We start from the raw sequence: 26,912 nt of genomic DNA, 5'->3' as shown, positions 1-26,912 counted from the left end.
TGAATGCTGACGATTGATTGGGTAAATTGATTAAATATTGAGGAGGTGCTGAATCAAATAGGGACAAATGAAATTTGTGTCACAAATGGACTAAAAGAAGCCATTGTTTGATAGGACACATCCTGGGGCATAAAGGCATTGCCAGCCTACTAATGGAGGGAAGTGTGGAGGAGAAAAATTGTTGGGGAGACTGAGACATGAATAAAGCAAGCAGGTTCATATGGGTGTATGTTGCGGTAGTTATGAAGAGATAACAAGGTTTGTACAGGACAGACAAGCATGGAAAGCTTCATCAAACCAGTCTTCAGACTGGATACAACAACAACATCCCAATGCCACACATCTGCTCCAACCCCTGGATGTAGCATTTATCCATTCAGTCAAATGTTATTACTAAAAGTTTTGTGACACTGAAAAGAAAATAAGCGACAGTCGCTGCTTATCAATACCAAAGGATGAGCACTGATTCCTTAAGAAATTGATGGAGAGCATGGAAAACAAGGAGAGAAATCCACCTCAGTCTTCCTCAAGATTGGGGCATATCCACTGAACATGATACAAGCGCTCAAATGATTGCCTGCCTCTGTTTTGGAAAAAAAGTGTCTGTGGTCTGAGTGGTGGTGTTTTCTTGAGGAGTTTAAGGAAGTATGACATGATGCCACTTGAAGACAGATGGTGCCAAAATGCTAAAAAATATTGCACCTCAACTGGCCCACTAAATCACCTGATCTTAATCAGATGGAAAATATCTGGGACTATTTATAATAGTGGATGAAACAAAGCAATCAACACCCTGCAGTTTTGTAGCTCTATGGGATCCAATGAGTGGTTGCAGTTTGATATATGGGGTGTGACAATAAAATAATGAGACTGATGTGGGGGGGGGGGGGGGCGGGGAATGTTGCTTACCGTTTTAGTCAAGTTTAGTGTTGTCTCCTTCAAAGTAATTCCCTTCTCATTGCACACACTTTTTCCAGCACTCTGCCATTGATGGTAACATTTCTGGAACTCATCTTCTGTAATATCCTCAAGACCATCGTCACAGCTTTTTAGACATCATATGTTGTTTGAAAATGATGTCCCTTGACCACCGTTTTGACTCTTGGAAAAAGAAAAAAGTTGCACGGAGTGATATCTGGTAAATAAGGTGGCTGTGGTAGTACTGAAATTTGTTTTGAGGTTAAAAATTGCTGTACTGGCAGAGCAGTATGGGATGGTGCATTATTGTGATGCAGAATCCAATAATCAGCAATGTTGGCATAGACACGAAGAACTCTTTTACGAAGTCTTTCTAAAATTTCTTTGTAGTGATATTGGTTAACTGTTTGTCCAAAAGGCACCCACTCTTTATGAACAATTCCCTTGGAATCAAAGAAGCACACAAGCAAGCATTTCACTTTTGACTTGACATGCGAGCTTTTTTTGGTGTGGGTGATCCCTTTGAGCACCATTGCGAACTTTGGTGTTTTGTCTCTGGATCATACTGGACACACACACACACACACACACACACACACACACACACACACACACACAAAACCTTTCATCACCAGTGATAACACGGCTCAACTATTCTGGATTGGTTTCCATTTGCTCTAACAGATTAGCTGCCACATTTTTCTGTGTTTCTCGCTGTTGTGGTGTGAGATTTTTGGGGACAATTTTTGCACAAATCTTTTTGATACCTAGATCTTCAGTTATTATTAGAAGAACCGTTTCTCAATTGATGTTCAGTTCTTCTGCAATCATCTTCATGGATAATCTTCGATCTGATCATACGAGTTGACGCACCCTGGCCAAGTTGACATCTGTCTGTGAGATTGATGGTCGATGACTACGGTCTTCATCTTCAACATTCATTCTGCCTTCACTAAACATTTTATGCCAATGAAAAACTTGAGCTCTTGACATAACCTTCTCTCCAAAAGCCTTCTTGAGCTTACCGTAAGTTGTCGTTGTGTTTTCACCCAATTTACCGCAGAAAGAAATGGCATACTGTTGCACAATATTATGCGGTTCCATTTCTGTGACGAGTGACAAAAGCACGTGTTAACTTATTACAGCACAACTCACAACTGAGTGGTTGCATAGATGTGCCGCTTGGACTAGAAGCAGCATATAGACCAAGGTCAAAGATATTGGGCCTATAAGCCTGCAGGGTTGCCACATCTTGCAAAGAAAATCAGTTTCATTACTTTATTGTCGCACCTTGTAGCATACCTGGAGAAATTTTCTTGCTCGCCAAATTGAGACCATTATCAAACCTAGTGTGGTGTTACATGATAGTAGCATGACATTTCTTGGAGGTAACTAATTTTTTATTCAGTGTTCTTACATTTCAAACTGCATTGATAAGTACAGTATGATTAATGAAATGAGTTAAGACTGATCAATATGATACATATGACTTTTATGACTGAAAGAGGAAAATTAATCGAAATTTAGGAAGAAATTGGAAGAATTTTCATTAGGCAGAACTGAGCAGGTATGCACAATGAGTCCGAGAGGTTATTAACACAGAATATCTTAAGTGTGTCATAAAATTTTATTATATCAAACTTTTAGCAGTAACAGTGTTATATTTCAGAATAGCAGCATTCTGAAATAACATTTCAGCTGGTAAATATTATACACATAAATCTGACTTGTGGAATAATTACAGCAGTACAAGACTTTTGGCCACAAAATAGAAAGAAAAAACAAAGCTAGTTATGTGATAATATAGTTTTACTGGAAGGCAGCATAACTTGTATTCCATACTGATAGCAGTGCAAGGTGTAAAATGATATAGTTAAATATTATATAGTGCCAACTTAAACAACGTAGACCACACTCCAATCCATAATTATTTCGGATGCATTTTTGGAATGTTATAGAAATTAAAATATTTGCTGTCTCCATTTCTCAATAAATTGGAGACTTGTTACTGAGTATGCACTATATGTCCTGCTAACTGAAAAGCGCATGCATTAAAAAAAAAAAAAAAAAAAAAAAAAAAAAATTAAAAAAAAATAATTTGTTGTCAGCACTTTCTTCATAAACCAAACAGCTATCACACATGCAAAAGCATGTGCTACTGTCTATTATCATCTACACATGTAGCCATACAACTGAGAAAATTATCCAGAATATACACCTGTGCTGTGAAACAATTATTCAGTCTAGGAAGCACATGATAAGCTTATAAAACACAGCTGTCCAGTATATGTACACATTTCACTCGGGATGCCATTTTCTTATTTTCATTCATAATGTTCCATCTCTTGACAAAAATAAAAAATTATTCCACATGGTCTACGAATTGATAAGACATAAAACCTTCTCAACACTAACAAAGAACTGACAAAAGAGGCATGGAAGACTGTAGTTGGCAACAGGAGGAACTACACACAAAAATAAAAACCTAATCTCTTTTTTTTCTAAATTCTACTCTCTAAATTCAATATACATTTTCATTAACTGCTGCCAGGCAAGTTTCTTGGTTGAGTACAAATGCCTAAATATCCTCATCCTCTAAAATTCAAGTGTCAATTACTAGCTAACAGAATTTAGCAATGGTTAGTAATGTTTTATTTATTTATTTATTTATTATACTCTGTATTCAAACCCTTGTGAGTAACTTCTTGATGAGTTTACACAATCTATAGGACAAAATATAGCTTTATTAACTTTTGTGACTATGACAAAATTAGAACACATTAAAAGTTTGCACACAATTTTTAGATTTTGTCTCAAAATGCCTCATTACTGGTGTGAGACTAAGTGTGTTAGAAATAAGAAAGATGGAAATTTACAGCTAGCACAGTACTACTAGTGTCAAGGACATCAACTCACGGTAACTCTCCGATGACAAAATCATTTCTGTGTTTAAGCTGCTTCTCAGCTGCTATGGATATTACTCATTTAACAACTACATACTTTACCAAATTGCCACAAAATGGTCCAATAGTGTAGAAAATATACTTTCTTGAACTAAACTACCACAAAATTAAAAGCAAGGTTGGTTTACTCATGGATATGACTATGCAAAGAAGGCTAAAAAAGAGTACAACTGTAAAATATTTAACATGGGTATTGTGATGTAAAAAAATTAAATTTGTCAGTCTATAAAGAAATTATTAGTTTTTCTTTAACTACATGGTACAGTTTTGATGCAGTGGGTTGCTATCAGACCACATTGTTGAATATAAAATATATTGCATAGATTTTTTTTAATAAGGCACTGGTGTCAATTTCTGTACCCTCATTAAGGCACAATTAAAAAAAAAAAAAACATTCATATGTCTCTCAATGCAAATGCCCTTCACAATATGACCACTATTCTATGTTTCTTTTACTAATACAATGACTGCAACAGATGAAACACTAGCATTGCCACCATAACCACATGCATATTATACTGCAAAATAAAATATTTATATATACGTTAAATATGGAAGTTTTACAATTGAATGCAAGTTTATGAACACTCAAATGTTTCTTCAGGCACAAAAACAAATTGATGTTTTCTAAATTAATCACTGAATACTTTTATAAATATCTCACAACAGTATCACACATAGACTTTAAGTAAATGGTAAGTGTACACTCATGCTAGTAAGTGTCCATTCATAACATTTAAACATTTCATATTCTGCTTACACCCCATTCAAGTCCAACATTGCTTGATATCTTGTCTACACCACTGAGTCAACGGCGAACATTTCAATATGAACAATTGAATGATATGTCCGCAAACTGGTTCACACTTTTTTTCCCAATATATTAGTAACATTGAAATGAACACAACAAGGGGCAAAAATGAGTAGACATTTCAATTTTACCATCTGTTAATGCATATAACAACATTTCTTTGAATAAAATTACAATACATATATATTCACATGAAAATATTTTCATGTTAATTCTTAACATAAACATGGAAAACAACGCAGTATAAAAACTAGTGCGCAAATCTTAAGATAAAATGAAGAATAATATCATAACAAAAATATAGTTTTTTTTAGTATTCAGCACGATCAAAATAAGAATTTCATTTCTAAGTAATATGCATAAAAATCATTTTGTAAAATACTTTTGAGAATGTTCTGCAAGAACCTTCAAGTTACCGTTAGTGACATTGACGTCTTCCTGTCTGTCAAAATTAGACGATCACATTTAAATAATTTACCCTCTGACTCTTTTCTGTGGGAAACTTAACTAATTTTATCCCATCACTATACTGTGTCTATAGTAAAGATATTCCCTTACTAATGTCTTCCTTGCATTATGAGGCAAGTGTTGACAGGCTTTGATTCTTTACAGAATGATGAAACATTTAACAAGGAAGATAAAGTACAAGATTGATTATTTGTTAACCTCTGTATTCACTTAGACAGAAGCTGATTCAACCTAGGAGCCACCTGTAAGGAACAAGTGAGGAAAAGTTCTTCCCCTTCCCCATCTGAGTTTGAATATAGGACCTTTCAGTTCTGAAATATATTTTTTACCAGCAGTTACAAAACTCTTAATTATGAATCATTAAAATAGCATAAAGCCCTTAAGATACTTATCTCATTACAAATGAAGAATTTCAAATGTTCTGCCCTTTTTTCCCCACCCCAATCTGCTGAGAATCTATTACGTCTATCATATTTCAGTCAAATAGTTGAACCTAACAGGTTCACAAACATTTACAACATACATGATATCTGCAATGGATGATTTATGCCTCCACTACGAATTTAGGCCATAAATATAATGAAAAGAAATATTAATGGTCTCTCAATAAATACTACATAAAGGAAAATTAATCTTTTTAATCACCGCTGCAGTTATTGCATTCCCACACTCCCCCACATTGTCACCGCATCAGCAATGGACCACATACAAACATTCTGCAGGGTTAATATTAGTGAAGCAAGAAGGCAGTGTTCATGAGGGAATGTAAACAGTTATCTTGATGGGTCCATCACGTCCAAGTCAGATTATAATGCACGCTAATTACCAGTCTAAAAAATGAACAAAAAACACACAGACAAATTAACCACTTAATTCTCACAAATATGAAAGCCACACAATTAGCTGTACAGAAAATAATTACATCACAGGAATCAGAACACAAGTAGAAAAGAAAATCCTCATTTACTTGAGTTTAAACACTAATTTTGCAGTACATTATATACAACTGTATTGAAAATGGACACTCAGCTTTAGACCAACAGACCTCTTCTTACATACATCCTCGAAGCCACACAGTAACATTCAGAGTATGAAAAATAATTGGCACAAAACATTTTCTGATATGGCGTAGCGTACACACACACACACACACACACACACACACGCACACACACACACACACACACACACACACACAGATTTGATTTTCGGCGTAATGATAGTGCCCAAGAGTAAAGCATATGTACAAACTACACTGAAAAAAATATCTTGTACGATACAAATACACAAATTGTGAAACATAAGCCATAAAATAATTTGAATGCTGCCTGCAGTAGCTGCAATGTTCATTACTTGCATTTACTCCCTCACCTCTCCACTTAAAAAGAAATTAAGGTAGGTAAGAAAAGCTCTAGCCGGGGAGAAGGGGGGTGGGGGGGTGGAAGAGAGACGGAGAGGGGGGGGGCGAGAGGGGGATTGGGGGGGGGGGGGAGGGGGGGAGAGAGAGAGAGAGAGAGAGAGAGAGAGAGAGAGAGGTCAAAAAGTAAGAAAAACAATTTAAACAAATACAAATATTGTAAATGGCAATAATATCAAATATCTCTTGTGCACATAATGGGTCATAAATATAAAATGGGTATAACATGTTTCACCTTTTGTCACCAACTTTCAAGACATAGGCACTTTATGCTAGCACACAGCATAATAGTGACTGCAATAATTGATCAGTGCAAAACATAAGAAAGAAAATAGTATATGTTCGAACCGAAGAAGACTTTACCATCTGATTAAGACTAATTCTAATTACGTGTAACAAATTCACAGATTTTCTCAGACCGTGCCTGTTATCACTATTTGTGACCACTGAAATATGTTCCTACCATACGTAAAGAAACGTTTTTCAGAGTATAACATTTATTGTATAGAGGATACACAGATTATACACAAATCATCAAATAAAAGCTGCACATGCAGCACAGTTTTCTTTTTGTTTAGTTTTGATGACACGGTCTGCAAAACTTTTGGCATATAAAGAACATAATAAAATGAAATTGGCAACAGCATAGCTAACATAATTGACTGGCAACATTCTGGAAGTGGCAGCTTCCTATCCTGTATGTACACTTCTGCGGTCAGAGGTGATGAAAATAATTGCTCTGAGTAAATTTGACAGTAGAGTCTGAATAACAGAGACCAGGAGATGTACTATTTCACACTGCAAAGTGATGAGCACTTCCGTAATTGCAGGGTTCATGATTTTGGCTTCAAAGCAGCTTTGTGTTATTATTAATTTTGTAATTTCTTACAGTCATTTCCATTTGATATGGTAAAACTAAGTATTCATCATTAATCATACAAATATCATTTAAATTTTTAGTTTCCTTCACATAGCATTTTCTGTAGTACTGTTAGACTTTTACAGATATCTGGAGCACAATAATACAACATTAGGTAATTTATCTGTCACCAATATTAATGTTATTGAGTTATTACCTAAAACCAGCTTCAGCTGAAAATTAGTTATTTTCCAAATTACAATCACAGGAATTGTAGCTTTTCTTTATCTTTTTAAGTGTGTAAATTCAGGATGTAAGCAAATAAAACGCTAATTTGCAATGAACATAACTACAAAGTTCCTCAGTAATAAAGATTTCCAAGCAGCAGCACTTTGCATAAAGTGACATCAATTTGCAGTTTATTATCAACATTACTATTGCATTATTATATTTATAATTATTCAATCTTGGTGACTGTATACTTTACTGGTAAACTTACACATGTCTCCTGTCATTCTTCCATCTCAGCTTAACAAACTCTGTGTAACATATGATTTAAAATCTGCAATCTGAGCATTCAACATAAACCAGCTCATAAACATGTAGCAGAAGAATTGTTTCAAACAATTATGACAGAGCAGTCAGTGGTGTTTTGTCAGTGCTCACTTGTTCGACATCAACACAAAATAAAAAGTATGGAACTACCTTAAATTTAAAAAAAGTGCACTGAAATATACAATACACATTCAGTTTATTAGCAACTGATAAAACCTAGAATTTAGCTCCATCAAACATTAAGAATGTGAAGACAACTTGTGCGCAACTTTGCACTTAAAAAATGCCACATCAGCAGTTCACTGAAATGGAAGAATATAAAGAGAAACAACACATTTTTAACGGTTTTAAAGCATATAACATACAAAAGATGCGTGATTTGTGTGCGAACATCCATGAAAACTCTGATGAAATTACTGTTTGTGTTACAAGATTGAGCATTTTTTTTTATTCTTCTTGTAGTTAGCCTTAAGAGGAGGCCTTTCTGAAAGCTGGAACTTGCGCACTATTCGTACCAGCTCGTGAAAAGCTTGGTCAACATTTGTGCGCAATTTAGCACTGCATTCTATGTATGGAATTTTCAGCTGACTTGCCAGAGCATGAGCGTCAGCAACACTAACCTGGAACAAAATTAATAGCAATTTATTTTCCGATTTTTTTCTTTATTTTGTTCTGGGGAGTGGGGGGGGGGGGGGGGGGGCAGGGGAAGGCAGTGTATGACATCTCTACACTTATATCTACATTGATACTCTGCAAATCAGTGCCTGGCAGAGGGTTCATCAAGCCACCTTCACAATAATTCACTTTTATTCCATTTTGAACAATGTGCAGGAAAAGCAAACACTGATATCTTTCCACGCGAGCTCTGATTTCCCTTATTTTATTATGATGATTGTTTCTCCATATTTATGCTGGCATCAATAAAATATTTTCACATTCAGAGAAGGAAGTTGGTGGTTGAAATTTCTTGAGAAGATCCCACCTCAATGAGAAATGCCTTCATTTTAATTATGGCTAGCTCAAATCCCTGATGTCTGTGAAACACTCTCTTCTATTTCTCGACAATATAAAACATGCTGCCCTTCTTTGAACTTTCTCGATGTATTCCTGCAATTCTATCTGGTAAGGATCCCACACTGCGGCAGTACTACAAAAGAGGCCAACAAGCGTAGTGTAGACAGTGTCTTTAGTAGATCTGTTGCATTTTCTAAGTGTTTCGCCAATAAAATATAGTCTAATTTCCCTTCCCACACAACATTTTCTGTGTGTTCTTTCCAATTTAAGTTGTTCAAAATTGTAATTCATTGGTATTTATTTGAATTTGTGGCCTTTAGATTTAATTGATTTATTGTGTAAATGAAGTTTAATGGATTCCTTTTAGCACTTGTGGATGACGTCACACTTTTCATTATTTAGTGTCAGCTGCCAATTTTCACAGTGTACACATATATTTTCTAAATCTTTTTGCAAATTTGTTTTGATCTTCTGATGACTTTATTAGACAATGAAAGACAGCATCATCTGCAAACGATCTATGATGGCTGCTCGGATTGTACCCTAAACTTTGTGTATACATAGGGAACAGCAGAGGGCCAATAACACTACCTCAGGGAATGCCAAAAAACACTTCTGTTTTACTGTTAAGTCTTTCCATCCATTACTATGAACTGTGACTTCTCTGACAGGAAATCGTGAATCCAGGTGCATAACAGAGAGAATATTCCATAAGCACGCAATCTGATTGCAAGTCACTTGTGAGGTATGGCATTAAAAGCCTTATGGAAATCTAGAAATACAGAATCAATTTGAAATCCCTTGTCAATAACACTCAATAATCTGTGCGAGTGAAGGGCTAGCTGTGTTTCACGAGAGAAATATTTTCTAAATCTGTGTGGAATGTATGTCAATAGCCCATTATCTTCGAGGTAATTCATAATGCTCGAACACAATATATGTTACAAAATTCTACTGCATATCAACATTAATGATATGGGCCTGTAATTTAGTGCATTACTTCTACAGGATTTCTTGAATACTTGTGTGACCTGTGCACCTTTCCAGTCTTTGAATATGAATTTTTTGTCAGGCGAACAGTTGTATCAGTATACTCTGAAAGGAACCTAATTGGTATACAGTCTGGACCAGAAGACTTGCTTTTATTAAACGAGTTAACTTGCTTCACTACTCCAAGGATATCTACTTCTAAGTTACTCATGTTTGTACCTGTTCTTGATTTGAGTTCTGGAATATTTATTTGTCTTCTCTGATGAAGGAACTTTGGAAGGTTATGTTTAGTAACTCTAGCAGCACTTTCATTGATAGTATTTCCAATGTTATCGTGCAAAGAAGGCACTGATTGTGTCTTGCAGCTATAATACTGTATATGCAACTATGATTTTATTTTTGGAGGATTTCGAAGTTATGCTATTTAGTCTTGCTAAGACAACCCTGTGTTTACTAACCCCTATCAAATGACTTAAGGCAAAATATTTCCTTTTCTTATGTTCACCCAATTATGTTTTTCACTGCTGCAGAACAACCAGAGATTTTTAACTATTAGTGACAAATATTCCTGAAAGTTATTTTATCAGTATAGGATGTTTCATTTAAACATTTTTCTAATTATTCTTTACACTCATTGCAATTTTAGGAGATGATGGGTGTTTTCCAGATTTGTACATCTCCCAAGTATACATACAACTCATTGTTTGCAAATAAGCACACACTTTATGAGGATATTTCAAAATATTCTCTTGGATACTTTCGCTATCTAAATCATAGCTATCCCTCATTTTTGGTTATAGGTTGTTGGAGTGTTATTATTACTATTAATCTTTACTCTTATGTTTGGCAAACCCTGAGAATACATTGTGACGCAAATTTCTCTGAAAACTTTCCCCTCTCCATATTTTTGCTATTTTAAAGTTTAATGTATACTAAAAAAAATGTATAATAGCTGAAGCATACTGACTTCAGACACAAAGGAATTACAGACATTGGCTGCATGTGGGCATTGATTTAAATTAATGGGGAATGTTGAATATTTGTGCTGGACCAGGATTTGAATCCTGATGTCCTGCTCACTAGATGGATGCTCTGAGCACCAAGCCAACCAGACTCACTGGTCATTGCAACTGCACAGCCTACCCTAGCAGACCTCCCATCAGATCTGCATAATGCAGCGAGTAATGAGGATAATGGGCAAGGGGCACTACTAAGGATAATGGGCAAGGGGCACTACTTTAGTAGTGTGTGCATAAGTTGAGAATTTGGATCTGATGGAAGGCTTGCTAGGGTAGTCTATGAAGTTGTTGCGACATCTTTGTTCGGATGGCTTAGTGGCCAGAGTGCCTACTTTATAAGCAGGAGACACAGAAATGAATCCTGATCCAGCGCAAATTTTCTACTTTCGCCATGCCTGCTTGCCGTCTATATCTATAATTCCTTTGTGTCTTAATTCATCATGGCTGCTGGATCACAATGATGTGTGTTCTTTCAGACGTGTAAAAAAGAAGACACCGCATATAAACATACTGACTTCAATGTCAGCATGTAGAGAATTCATCCACACCACAGGAGACATTGGTTTCACAGATATTGACACACAGAGCTACAAATATTTCTGACGATCACCTGGATTCTGGTAATGGATATGTGCAAAATGTTTTCCAAAGTAATGCCTTTCCTTGCAGTGTAGATTCCAGTAACTATTTCTGTAGGCAAGACAATAAATGCAACATTACATTTATGTGGTCAGCATCAAATTATGAACACCAGGGAGCAACACAGAAGAAACCGCTGTATGAATATTTTTGTTTTAGGTACTAAGGCTGACTGTGCTGAAGCTGATCTCAGACACACAATACAGCCTTGGAAAGTCCTTTGTTTAAACTACCCCTAAAACAGCAAAAAGTGACCAAAACACATTTTAACTTTTACTTCCACAACAACAAATTCATTTTTTACCTTTCCACCAAAATTTGTGACTTTTCCTCATTTCTTACAGCTTAAATAACAATGTACTGCAATTAGCTGAATTTTCATGATTTTGTGGCGTATACCTAGGACAGTGGAACAAGTCTTGTGCAACTTCTTCTTAGAATATTATTGTTCTGATCATTACAAAAGTATTTACACCGTATTTTGCCACCTCATAAAATATATAGATTTTCATGCTGCCCATTATAAGGTAACATTTCAGTCTTATTTCATGTGTTGCTGTTGTTACTCACCCCACCAGTTACACAGTACCCTTTTTTTGCCTATAAAGGGCATTTTGAATTATGTCACATAAATGCACTTTTCTAATGAAGTTATTTTGCTCATTACAAGGCAACTGATGATACAGATAGAAGCACTGAGGAGTAGTCTCATCCCAATTCTTTTTGCAACAGTCTCAGCAGTCAACTGCTACAACAGTGAAGATGGCAGATAGAGATGGAACAGAACAGGAGGTCGGTGATGCACCATCAACTGGAAGGAGTGCTGCTTTGAATGTCATGAAGGAGAGAACAGGTCCTACTGCATATGCCTGCCACCAAGTGGATGACAATCATCAGTGCCTTCACACATCATTTGATGAATCAATGTTGCATATCATAGAAATACGGATTAAGATGCTCCAAATGAAAAAAACACCAGCGCTTGGACTGTATCACTGGAAGAATTGGAGGCAATGATTAGTATCATGTTCGCTAGATATACTTTTTGTGCTACAAGCATTTCCGGGGATGACCTTTGGTGGCATTCTTGGGGGCCTAATTTTATCAGGGATAAAATGACAAGAGGAATTCTGGTAACTTACCACATTCCTCCACTTTGATGAGCAGTCATTGTGAGCTCAACATATCCCTGCTGACAAGTTCTGAAATATGGAACAAGTTTTGTACAAACTGCCTCCACTTTTACTGCCCTGGTGAAAATATTTCAACTGATGACCAGTTACTTCCAATCAAAGGAAGGTGCAGGTTTACAAAGTTTATGTCAGATAAAAACTTGATAAATAAGTTCTGGATAACTGCAGGTGTGACATTCAAGTACAATTGCAATGCCTTCCAGTGTCTTGGCAAGGAGGAAGGCCATCTAGAAAAACACCTGTTGGAAGAGTATGTCATTTATTCACCTTGTGGGACCATTTTCAAACCAAGCATGGAACATAACAATAACCAACTTCTCCGGTTTACCAAGAAACTTCACCAGGAGGAAATTCCTTGTCTAATGTCTAATTCCTTGTAATGAAAGATGTCTACAGATATACTACTACTACTACTACTACTACTACTACTTTACTATTATATTATTATTATTATTATTATTATTATTATTATTATTATTATTATTATTATTATTATATAGGCTGCTATTTGCAGTGAAGACAATCGGTATTGAATAACCAGAAATATAAAATTAAATTTCTCATTGTTTAATAAGACATCCATGTTCAACATGGCTGTAACTCTTTGTATCACCATATTTTAAGCAGTATACATGGGGGTTTTTCATCATAAAACAGTACTTCTTTTTTCATCATAATTCCCACTAGAATAATGGGAAGGTGTCATTTGACCCCAATGAGATACGTATTAAAAATCCAATACACAGTTAAAGTAAGAATTATATTTTCTGCATTTATTTGTATGTCATGTACACATTTTAGAGCTCTACTTCGAAGCTCTAACTTTTGGATATCTGTTTTGGATACAAAACATTGCATGTCTATGCAGAAATATGACCTGCTTCTAAAGTACCTAACATTTCTTTCTTTATTTTGCTTTTTTATTTTAAGTATTGAAATCACACTTTGAGCAATAATTGATACTTTTTGTACTGTTACCTCAGACCACTCTTTTTTCCCTTCTCAGAGGTAGCATTGGTCGTGATGGATAAGAGAGGTGGTGACCCAAAAATAGCGAATTGAGCTGCGTTGGGGAGGGAGAGTGGGGAACCCATTGCCCAACCATGTGTCCGTTACGATCATGCTACGTGAGTCAATGTGCAAAGTTCTGTCACTGAGTCTGTCAGTTCACTTGTGAGAGTTCTTTTAGTGAAACAACATTTTTCATTTCAATGAAAACATGATGGCAGGTTGTCGATAGCAACATGCGGCTGTGAAATTTTGTTTCCTTTTGGGGAAATGGGCCGCAGAAACTATTGTAATGCTTAAGTGTGCTTATGGGGATGCTGTCCCAAGTAAAACCAGTATATGAGTGGTTTCCACATTTTGAAAATAGAGAAATGTGAATTGAAGACCAACCCTGTTCAGCACGCCCCTCAATGTCAAGAAACGATGAAAACATAAACAAAATCAATGCCCTAGGTTGTGAAGACCATCGCCAAACCATTGATCAACTCTGTGAGATGTCTGGAATATCATGGAGTTCAATTCAGAGGATTTTATCTGAAGATTTGCACATGAGAAGGGTTGCAGTGAAATTTGTCCCTCGCCTTCTCACAGATGAACAAAGGGAGTGTCGACTTCAGGCATGTTTTGAGCTCCAAAATCAGCTCAAAGAGGATCCTGAATTTTTTTCTAGTTAATTACTAGTGATGAATCATGGTGCTATGGATACAACTCCAAAAAAAGGAGGAATCAAACCAGTGGAAGACAAGTGGCTCTCCTCGTCCCAGAAAAGCTCACCAAGTGAAGTCAAACATCAAGACAATGCTTATTTGTTTCTTTGATTGCAGAAGTGTTGTGCACGTGGAGTTCGTTCCCCCAGGTCAAACTGTCAACCAGGAGTTCCACTTGGGGTTCCAAAAAGACTGAGAGAGTATCCAGCAAAAAAGGGCAGATCTTTGGCGCTCAGGCGAGTGGTTCTTCCATCATGTCAACACGCCGGCCCATACCGCCCCCCTTACTACTCACCGTATCTAGCTCCCTGTGATTTCTTTTTGTTTCCCAGACTCAAAAGGGACATGAAAGGAAAATGTTTTGCGTCTGTGGAGGGGGTGAAGCAAAAATCACTGGAAGGCATAACAAACATCTCAATAAGTGAATTTCGAAAGTGTTTCGAACAATGGAAGGTTCGTTTGAATGGCCAATGGAGAATACTTTGATGGTGATCAAAATTTGGTGTAAAAATATTAAGAAATAAAGATGTTAGATGTAATGATGAATTTCCCTTTTTTCTTCCCCTCGTAAATAACTATACTACATCCATGCAACACCTGAGAGCATTTATTGACTTGCAACCAACTTAACACATAATTTCAAACGTTTATGAGACTTTTCTCACTGATATACCCCACAAAATTATAGAAGGAAAAAAGTTTTGCTGTTGATGCAGTAAAGCTGCTGCATCAGGCATGACCTTTTAATTTGTTACTAATTTACTACTAACTTTATTTGCAACACATTTCACTGACTACCTGCAAAATTATATCATTGTATGGCTAATAGTTCAGGAGACACTACATTATAAACATTGAGCTCCATGAAAATGATACTGGTGGGCGAAAGCAGCTAGCGATACAGGTGAAGTATGTGTACAAATATGCATGAAATTGCTAAATATAGGTGAAAAATATGTGAAATGTGCATACGTGGTGAGGGGTAGATAAAGGGGAGGAGGAGATGGTCAGATAGCGGGGGAGGTGGAGGAGGCAAAAGAGAAAGGGGGTGGAGAAGACGAACTAATAGAAGATTGGCGTTACAATTTATTAGCAACAAAATCAAAGTAATTCACTTATACAGACATTTACACACTTACAGGTCTTGAATGAAATGCATGGGAGCGACAAGGCTGTGGCCTTACAGTAGGAACCATCCTAATATTTGCCTGAAATAATTTAGGGAAACCATGGAAAACCTAAATCAGGATGGATGGATGGATGGATGGATGGATGAAGATGGACCCTCCATCCTCCTGAAAATGAAGCCTCTGTTTACAACAGTGCTACCTCATTCAGTTTACCCCTGATGTACAGCACTGTTTTACAAGTAAGTTATTTAATGATGGAAAAGGCTAATGCTACACTGTTCGGTCATCTCTCTCTCTCCCAGTCATTGCACAAACTACAAATGCATTGTTTCATAACTTTACACACACTATCAGTGGATGTTGAGACTGTTTTGTGCACCACAAGTTCCTATGTGCTAGCCTGAAAACTGAGTCAGTATTCCCCAATAAGCATGGAGATGCTGAGCACAGCAAGAGGACAACGTGTTAGTATTATACACTGCACAGCTTTGAGAGTGAGTTTTTCCAGATAAGGAATAATGTTAGATGGCTTGTTGTTGTTGTTGTTGTTTTAGCAATTTCTTTAATCTCCTTTGGCAATTTATTGGTAGAAAATGCTATTTTGAGTTTTATGTTTATTATTCTTGATAAAAGTAAGTTCAGTCTAGATTCCCTTCCACAGTCATGGACAGAAATGTTAGTGCAATAATTACCACTGTTATTTTTGATGTGTACTTCTGCTCAGTAAACATATTCAAACAGTGCAGTTAAAATCCCAGTGTTTTGAAGAGAGCTTTACAATGAGCACAACTACTTTTTTTTTTTGGTACTATTCTTATGGTTCTTTTCTGCAGTTTAAAAATTGCATTCATATTTTGTGCATTTGATACCCAGGAAAGAATGTCATAGTTAAAGATTGAGTGTACATAGGAATAGTACGTAACTTAAAGACATTGGCTGCTACACACTGATGGCAGGACTCCAGAGGCATAACACACTGGTGATACTCTGTTTGCAGGTATCTTTTTGTGTTCACACCAATTCAACTGAGAATCAATATTAGTTTTCAGAAATTCTGTATTTGTTACACTATCTACAGAGGTGCCATCCACATTTAACTGGACAGTGTCATTTTTCCTCTTCAAATTGAAATTTGTTCCATTTGTTTTCTTTATGTTCAATGTCACTTTATTGTTTATTGGCCAATTGTAAACTTAATTGTGGGTTTCATTAGCATTTTCTGCAAAGAGTTCTCTTGTTTTCTCAGTGACTATAACACTGGTGTCATCAGCAAAGAGAATTTCTTCTCCATAGCTAACACTAATGGAAAAGTCATTTATGTGTATCAGGTACAGTATTGGTACCAAAACGCTACCCTGAGGAACTTTTATTTGAATGTTTTTTGGCTCTGATAAGTGTGTTACTAAAACTTGAGACTTATCGGAAGAATGTGTTATCTGTTTTTCTTTTGTACCCTATCTGCTATCTATGATCAGAACCAGTCATTAGCTACCCCACTTATACCCAAAGCTTCTATCTTATTTAGTAGACCCTTATGGCCAACAGTATCAAAAGCCTTAGGGAGATCTAAAAATATGACTGACACACTCATGTTTGTCAAGAGCATCAACTACCTCTTTTTTGAATTCCACTACAGCTGATTCCACACTTCTACCATTTCGGAAACCAAACTGTGATTTACTTAAACGCTTGGATTTATTCAAGTAACTGATTCTATTATTTTTGAGAATGGTAACAGCAGGAAAATGGGCCAGTGGTTTTCTATGTCTTCTGCATCACCTTTCTTTATCAAATGTACAACTCTTGCCTGTTTAATACTTTGGAAATTTCCCTGATGTTAATGATTTGTTATGTTTTTTTAGGGATCTTTTATACACGCTATGCATTGTTTCGGTACACACATTGGTGCTTCATCTAGGCCTAATGACTTTATTTTTTAGTTTCTGTACAGTTTTACTGGCTTCATGCTCTGTAGTTGGTAGCAACAACATGGTACTTCATGCATAACTAGCTTAACACTCACTGCTTTGCTCATAAACACTAAATGCTCTGCACAGATTTTTTTTGTTTTTCTTTCCTCAAATTTTTATTTTGTTCACAAACTGCTAAACCTTCTACATTTTTCATGCTAGTGAAGTCCATTTCCAACTGTACTCCTGACCAGAAAGCGATTGTGGTAGCTATAGTCCAAGATTTTCTTTAATCGTGCCTCTTGCATTCTTGTGGTGATATTCCCATAGACATTTTCATCCTCTAACATATATTTTTTATGTCTAACTGAGAAATAAAATATCAGTTTTCATAAGTTTAGTTTCAATTTTTTTTTACTATAATGAAATACTTTCTTAAAAATTTTCATCCCCCGTTTCACCCTCTTTGGGTTGAATTTCCAAATAACGCTGAAATACATCTCTTTCAATTTTTAACAGAGAAGCCAAATACAAATTATCAGAGATTTAACTTCAAAAATGCTTGCATAATATTTCCTTAAAAACTTACAGCACCTATTTCACCCACATAGGGGTGGAATCTCCAAAAACAGTGAACCACATATTTTATATATATATATTTCTAACTGAGTAGTCAAACACGTTTTCATAGATGCAGCTTTCAAAATACTTTAGTAGTTCTTTAATAATGATCTACTCTTAATAAATCTTTCACCCACTCTTTCATCCCCATAGGGGTTAAATTTCCAAAAATTCCGAAACACATTTATTTATTTCTGAACGAGAAACCAAATACCAATTTTCATAGATCTAGCTCCCTTAACAGAGACATATTTTCAAACAATCGTTTGTCCCCTATTTCATCCTCTTAAGGTCGGAACTATGAAAAATCCCTTCTTAAACAAAGTCTACAGTACTTGGTCAACACCCTCTCCAAATTTCAAATTTCTAACCTTAGTGGTTTGGGCTGCACAAAGATGAGTGAGTAAGTGAGTGAGTAAGTATGCAAATCAGTCACTCAGACAGTCAGTCAGGACATTGCCTTTTATATATGCAATTATTTATTCATATAGTTTGCTGGGTGGTTTGGAGCATTTATCACTTTATCCCCCTCTTTTACCAGTATGTTGTTATGTCTTTGTTTGTCATTAAATGATTTTTTTGCAGCAATCAGCACCTTCCTATAAATATTTTTGTAACTATGATAGAAATTTTAAGACTTCTGGCTTATTAAGGCACTTTTTCATGGAACTTTGTTACGTAAGGATTTGGGAGGACTTCTTAATACCTGCTGTTATTCATTTGCTTTTGTGAGACATTGGTACCAATGTGAGTACATTTGGAAATGCCTTTTCAAAGCTCAATTTAAATAATGCTGAGAATTTAGATATTTTCACATTTACATTGGTTTTTCCATGCAGTTCATCCCAGCTTCCATTTGCTAGTTCCTTTGAAAAATCTTGACACATTGCTTAATATATCAGAGATTATCTCTCATACAATGGATCGTGCACCATTTTGAGGAAGAATATTTCTGTTTTAGCCTTTGAGCAGGTGCGCCGTTCATCATAACGCGAGTGGGCATGCGGAATATGTTGTACCTATGTAAGGAATAGCTGTCTTTATGTTACCGAGGTACGTGTGCATTAGCAAAATCACAGTTTAATTCAATAATGACATAATAAACTTACATTTTATGAGCTAAAGATTTGTTTAACTAAACAATAATAAAATAAACTTTGTTTATACCACTCTGTTACCACCTGAAAGTGTTACCTCATAGTGATGACCCACTCAAAGCATCAAACAGCACAGTTGCATCAGATCCCAGCCAACCACTTATTTAATGTCTAATTATCTCATAGACGAGTGACTCGTTATGGGATTGTGCTGCTAACTTGTAATCTGGGTAATTTTCTTGCATGGACTGTAAATTATTTGTCACATAGCTCACTGTTTATTTTATATTACACCTGATGACTTGAACATATGACAACACAGCTTACTACGGTATTAGCTGAAGCAGTAATGAAGGAATAGGTATGGGCTCCAATTTTAAAACAATGAGGGTTGGCACACTTTATACTTAGGCACACTTGCTCAGGGGTTAAAATCAAATGTTGTATCTTAGGATAAAGAGCTTTGGCAAGAATTTTGGGACACACTATATGTAAAGAGCTTGTATAGGATCAGAGACATTGTGTACCATAGTCTCCCACAGTAAAGATTTTATTAAAAATACCTATGCATTATGTTAGTCAAAATGCACAATACAACCATGTTATTGAGCTTAACCTTTTGACTGCAGTGGACTACCACAAAAGTACAAGTAATACAAGCTCCAAGTATGATTGCCTGCTGCAGCATTTCACTGCCTTAGGATCTGTGGTGTGGCTGACAACTGTAAATGTTCTGACACATATGCTAGATGATCATTTACATCTAGTGGAATACAGGGTCCATTTGATTGCAGCGCTGCTATGGATTCCCACTAAACTTTATTGTTTGCTTTAAATCCAACAGATGGAGTCTCAGCATACAGTATGCAACTTCATTGTTAATTTTTCTAATTGTGATGGGCCTGCAACAGACTTTCTAGTTTTTTTTGTAACTACTAAAGTGCAATTCAGGTTTAGGTTGTGAGTTAGATGTAAGCCTTTTCAGCAGGCCAACAGCCCACTTTATAGTTTATTGTAAATTTAACAGATGGTGTTTCATAGCATATCCTGTTCCTCTGCCTAACCTGCATGTTGTTGTTGTTGTTGTTGTTGTTGTTACAGATGGCAGTATTAATGTAAATAAATACTCACCCAGTACCTTGTTCAAAGCCTGGAACAACAAAAAGGCTAAGAAATGATGAGCTAATCAGTATGTATTTCTCAATGGCAGCAAGTTTTCTGAGAAGTATTTGGATGTACCATCTGAGTATATACCAGATGGTTTTAGGATTAATTACATCTTTCACAATGAACAATCCATTGTTATGAAGACAAACACCTATCTTACAAAATTTTTGAGGCTTTTGTGGCCCCTTATTTACATATGGCCTGTTGACTTTTGTCTGAAGATCTTCAGTCAACATTTTTTTTTAAATGGTTTTTCTTCTCTTTCACCAGCAGCACAAATGGCTGGCATTGTCAAAGGTTTACCCTATGTTGCTGGTGGCAGATTGGACTCGAGTGCACAGTTGGAAATTATACATACATGTTGCACCAATGTTTGAGGGCTTTTCCCTGGTCATTACTACACCATGTTCACTGCAACAGTTGTTTGCTGCACCACGAGAATCTAGGAACCATATAGTGTGAGGCTTTCTTCTTTCTAGTTAAAACTACTGTTAGGTTTGTGAAAGACTGACACATATATGAAGGACTCAGGACATTTATTGGAGAATTTTGAAGAAACTAAAACTTTGACCAAACAACTTTGATATTGCTTATTTGTTTACCAAAGTGCCACTCTGTGCCTTTCTCGAATATATTGATTTTATTTTTCTGCAGGACATCACTGAGGTTTCTCATAAATGACTTACCACGAGCTGCGAACAGCCGGAAGGTGTCACTATATGTAGTCCCCCTTAGTTCAGTGGCTGTCAATTTTTTCATAGAGCACTTCAAAAAACAGGCACTGGACGTGGCTCCATAGCAACTTTAAATTTAAAATGGAGGGACAAATAGCTTCCCTTTATAGGTTTGCTGGTTATGAGGATTGGTTAGAACTTGGGCCACAGCATGTATCCAAAACCAATAAACATGGACTAATACTTGCACAAACAGTCAAATACAGGACGCCCAGGTTAAATGTTCAATAATGTAAAATGTAATAATTTGAGAAGCAACTGAGATATTTATTGATGGTATGTTTCTACAAGATTGGTAACTCAATTTTTTTGTCGCATCAATAAGCACATCATTAGCGGCCATATACTGTGCAAACACAGCATAAAGATTACTTTCAAGTTGACCTAGAAGATCACAAATTGTCTCTGACTGGCAAAGGATAAAACGGACCCATTTACAATGTGTGGAATATACCACATATTGCGTACAGCTGAAAAAGTCATGTCCGAGTGACCGAACAATCCATCAATAACAGTATCACCAAACATATGCAGTATTGCAGGTTGTGGCAAGTGAGAAACTTACCATGGCAGAGTATGTGATGTCACATATCAACCAATGAATGAAATTCACCAGTAAATGGTCTCTTGCTATGGCGAAGCCACTGACATTCATAAACATGGCAATAGTTTTAAAAAGAATGAAGAAAGCCTCAAGGCAAGTGGATCCTGGATTTCTGTTCTTCAGCAAATTACTATTGCAGATAAGAAGGGCAGAACCACGGAGGTGTAGACCATCACTATTTTTTGGCACAGCTGAGTACATGCCACTGCTGCACCTAACACCAGAGGCCATAGAAGTGGGTCAGACCAGCACCAGCCAGATGTAGTTACAACAGGAGCTACCTGCAGATATAGCAAGTATTGACTCCAAGGTGTTGGTTTGATAACTACACATTGCGACAAAGTGGAGGCACAAGAGGCACAATAGTACTGATGCAGCAGAAAGGCAGAGCAACTGTGGCTGGTATGACATAGTTCCTTCATGGCCCAGCCACAGTTCATTGTGGCTTATGTGCACAGGTGTGCAAGTCGCCCAATGCGGCGTCGAATGAAATAAGACTTGCACTTTGTGGCTGAACTTCCCCGAATGGGGCCTCCTGGTCAACAATGCCATATGCTCATTTCCATTTTTTGTGCAAACTGGTGGTGGCTCCAAAATGGCATGGGCTGTCTTTACATGAAATGGACTGTGTCCTATGGTCCAACTGAACTGATCACTTACAGGAAATAGTATGCTGCCATTCATGGATTTTGTGTCTCGAATGATGATGGAATTTTTCTTTATGACAATGCACCATGGCACTGAGCCACAACTGTTCATGATTAGTTTGAAAAACATTCTGGGCAATTCTAATGAATGATTTGTTCACCCAGATCGTCTCACATGAATGCCACTGAACACTTGTGAAATAATCGAGAAGTCAGTTCATGAACAAAATGCTACACTGGCAACACTTTTGCAATTATGGATGGCTATGAAGGCAACATGGCTCAATATTTCTGCAGGGGAGTTCCAACAACTAGTTGAGTCCATGCCACGTCAAGTTGCTGCATTATGCCATGGAAAAGGAGGTTTCGAAGACTTGTCACCTCTCAGTGTATAAGGGACATGGCCATGGACCCAACTTCTTGTTGGTGTGGATAACTGAAAGCAAAGCTTCCGAAGCAAATGCAGAGTAATTTTAGTAAGAGGGAACCACTATGGATTTGCTGCTGATGTAGTTAACCCTTTTATGCATTGTATTCTAACTATTGTTATTTTTTACGCCTTTTGGAGGGTTTGAATTTTAATTTAAAGGTGATTTATATAGACTAGTCAGCATAAATAATATTTTGACTATACTGCTTACATATGGCAGACTTACCTTGTTTCATTTTTCTAGAAGAAGGGGGAAAAACACACACACACACACACACACACACACACACACACACACACACACACACACAACACACATACACACATACACACACACACACACACACACACACACACATACAATTTCTGGTAAATTGCTGATTATAAGGATCTCATTTGTTAACGCAAAAGGGTAAATTGCAGCAGAGCTCCGTGTCTGTTTAAAATTAATTCTGCTAAATTTGTGATATGATGATGTCTTGTTAATGTAACAGATTCTGGAAGTTGTCAGGGGTTATATATTTCAAAAGAATAAATGGTAGTAACCTTAGCTGTACGTCTGTCCTTTTCTCTAGATCAGTCACTGCCAACAGGGCCTGGTCTCAGTTGCACCACAACAGGAAGCTATTGGTAATGTTAATAGTGTTACTGATGACCTTCGCTGATGCACGGTAGAACTTGGTAACATTGTTTCAGTGAGGGGAAACTGTCACCAGAGATAAACAGCTGCAAGAATTGTCTGATATGAAGGACAAACCAACTAAACAACAGGCAAAATCACTATGACTCGTTCGTGTGAGGTAGCACCACAACCAGCAAGGAAACCTATCATCTCAAGAAGGACTCAGTGTGTGATTAGCTTTACTGGGAGGAAAATAGGTGCAATTATCTTTCAACAGATTGTGTGTAATAGTAACAAATGTGGTTTATTTGTGAGGATAGTCTTAGGGGTGTGGTGATTTGGAAAACACAAGGGAAACTTTTATATATTTAATAAAGTTTCATGATATGTACCAAAGCAGTAAGTAAAGAAGCTAGTGGGCAGGTGGGAAGAAGTGCTGAACGTTAGAGATCAACTGAATAGAACCATTAGCTGTGAAAAGGCAATTCATTAAAGAAATTTGTTAAGAGGGAAAGAGTTTTCCAATGTTATTTTTTTATCTGTTATGTGATGGGTCAATTGAGAAATGTGTATGGATAAGCAAGATGGGAAGTTCAATGAACTTACAGCTAAACGAGATGGACTGGATTATCCATAGCCAATAAGGAATAGTCAAGTAAAATTTAGTATAGACACTGCCCGATAAGCCTAAGGAATTCACGAGTGAATCGATTTATTGTTAAGCAGTCATTAATGGGCGAGTTGAGAATAAAGAGTCTGGTAATATAAGTTTGCTAGTTTGTAAATGGTAATTTCATGCAGTAAACGTCAATGTAAAAAGGAGAGAAGCCAGTTCGCTTATCATGCGGGTATATGTAAGAAGGAGTGAAGCCAGGAGGCTAATCATGTAAGTGCTGTTTAGGTTAAGTATGCGGACAATAAACCTTGTGGTTTTAGATGACTGACGTCAGGAAAAAGCTGACTGTACTGTACATAACTATCGATTTGTAGGATGTATGTAAGTCTTCACAGGATTATCATAAGCTAAGATCCAGAGGCCAGATCCATAGTGCCACAACAATTTTTTGGCATAGCTGAGCAAATGCTGCTATTGCAGCTAGTGTAATGGGGTCATGGAAGTGGGTCTGATGAGAGCCAGACAGATGCAGTTACAACAGCAGCTACAGGCTGCTATGGCAAGTACCGACTCCAATACTTTGGGTTGATTACTACATGCTGCAATGAAGGAGCCACAAGAGGCGTAATACCATTAATGCAAGAGAATGACAGAGCCACCGCAGCCTGAGTGACTTGTTTGTTTCATGTCTGAGCAATGGTTTGTCACGGATTACATAACAGAAACCGATGCTGTAGCAAAAGAAGGATGGGCCAATTCTGTATAAATACTCATCATTTTTAGTAAAAGGTACCACAGTCTGCCAGCTAACAGTCCAGAGGGGGGACTACAACAGTCTATGAGCCTACACACATCAGCTAGCTGCAGCCCTGCTGCTTGTGCCAAGTTCGATTCTGTGGACTTAGTGCCCTCCAACTGGCAGGCCTCCTGGGGGGGCTTACTTCAGCTGCTCCCGGCCTCCTACCCTGGGGATTGGCCAACAGAGCCCAGGCCCAGACCAGGCAGACACTCAGCTGCCACTGTCTCCTCGTGCCTACCTCAGCTTGCACGGACAGACACGGACGCTGCTGTGAGCCGTCCCATTCACACTGCAACCACAATATGATTCAGATTGTTTCATCCAGTGTAGTTGGGTAATCTTTAGTCTGCATCGCAGGCAAACTGCCTACAAACATCTATTTTGATATTTGGTGTATCATTAGGTATCACATAGGATGTTGACTTTTGAATTGTAGATGCTGTCAAGATTTCCTTAAGGCAAGTTCTACATGCCAGAGGTAATTTTCATTCGTTTCATTTCTGCAAGCACATTCCAATGCTACAGTACATTTTTACATATTGTACAATATTCCAAAAGATTTTTTCTCTTCAAAACAATTACCTTTCTACCTGCAATGGCCACTCACCTAACACCTCATCCAATAATAATATCTGTAAATTTAGCAGTCAATAACACACATTACTTGTGTTGTGCAGTGGGAAATACAACTGGGAACTGAACTATATTAGGGCAATTGTGAATAGTATTTCATAAGGGTGCATTCACAGCCAGTCATGGCGTGTCTGGTGGAAACTTCCTGCATTGTATGATGGATTCACCACTGACTTTTGCTAAAATGAAAGAAACATCAGCATTCCTATGAAATGGTTTATAAAGTCATTATATGTTGGAATTAAGGTGGATCTACACCTTGTGTACTAAAGCTTCAACTTGTAACTTTCCTCATCCTCTTGCCAGTTTCCTTATCGTTGTGTTATATGCACACTGTACTATATGTTACAATGCAAATCGATAATTTATCTACATCTACATGACTAATTCACAATTCACACTTAAGTGCTTGGCACAGGGTTCATCAAATCACTTTCAGACTATTTTTCTACCATTCAGCTACCAAAAAGGTATATTCAGGCAGATAATATGACATATTTATGGTTCGATTGAAGTAACTTTGTGATGAACATTTAGTGAGTGAAGTGGTGGGTGAAAAAGAGAGAGAGAGAGAGAGAGAGAGAGAGAGAGAGAGAGAGCGAGAGAGAGAGAGAGAGAGACTAGCTGCACAGCCAATCTCAGACATTTTTTCGAGCACCACATGCCCACTATACTATAGAAACATGCAGAGCTTTATCAAATGTGGGTGGCTGCATGTTGGAAACTCTGTCCCCACCACTGCAATGTATCAGTCAAAAAGTTATTTTACTCAAGCTCAAACATATTTATAACATACAGAAACTCTTATTACAGCCATTTGATAACTCACAAAATGTATATGCAGTGCAAATAATGATCTTTCCTTTATGTGAAACTGTATCATCTGGCCTATAATAATTAGTTTATTTTACTTTAGCTAAAGATTTACGTACAATTCACTTCAATCTACATTGAAAATTGCTTCTACTGTCTGTCAGACATTTAATTTTTACAGGCAGATTAAGAAATAGCTGTACCTAACTCTCTTCTGCATAAAATTACATTCATTTAATGATAGTGAAGATTATTTTTCCTTTCATATTTTATTTATGAATTTACTTATTATTCTCAAATTCAAACATATTTTTGACAACAAATGTCATTTGTGTTTAATATGAGGGGAATTCAATAAATAATGCAACATATTCCTTTTTTCTGAAAGAAGGTTGGTTTTATTCAGGATTGCAATGCACCATATTATTCTCCACTGTTCTCGCTACAAAACCCTATTTTTCAACATAATCTCCGTTCAATATGACACTCTTAAGCCACTTTACTGGGAGGGCCTCTATGCCCGCACGG

At 36.9% G+C, this 26,912-nt stretch overlaps 1 protein-coding gene across 1 annotated transcript in view; it reads right to left on the bottom strand.

The window, feature by feature from the left end:
* Positions 1-2,526: 2,526 nt before the first annotated feature.
* LOC126297407 (ras-like protein 2) overlaps positions 2,527-26,912 on the bottom strand; it is an 84,538-nt gene continuing 60,152 nt past the window's right edge. Inside the window, exon 4 of the mRNA XM_049988165.1 lies at positions 2,527-8,611. Within this exon, the coding sequence (XP_049844122.1) occupies positions 8,417-8,611 (195 nt within the window). The 3' untranslated portion in view covers positions 2,527-8,416. The remainder of the gene's footprint in view (positions 8,612-26,912) is intronic.

This window comes from Schistocerca gregaria, chromosome X (assembly GCF_023897955.1).
Source record: "Schistocerca gregaria isolate iqSchGreg1 chromosome X, iqSchGreg1.2, whole genome shotgun sequence".
NCBI classification, from domain to species: Eukaryota; Metazoa; Arthropoda; class Insecta; order Orthoptera; family Acrididae; genus Schistocerca; species Schistocerca gregaria.
This window is presented reverse-complemented; position numbering and strand designations above follow the sequence as displayed.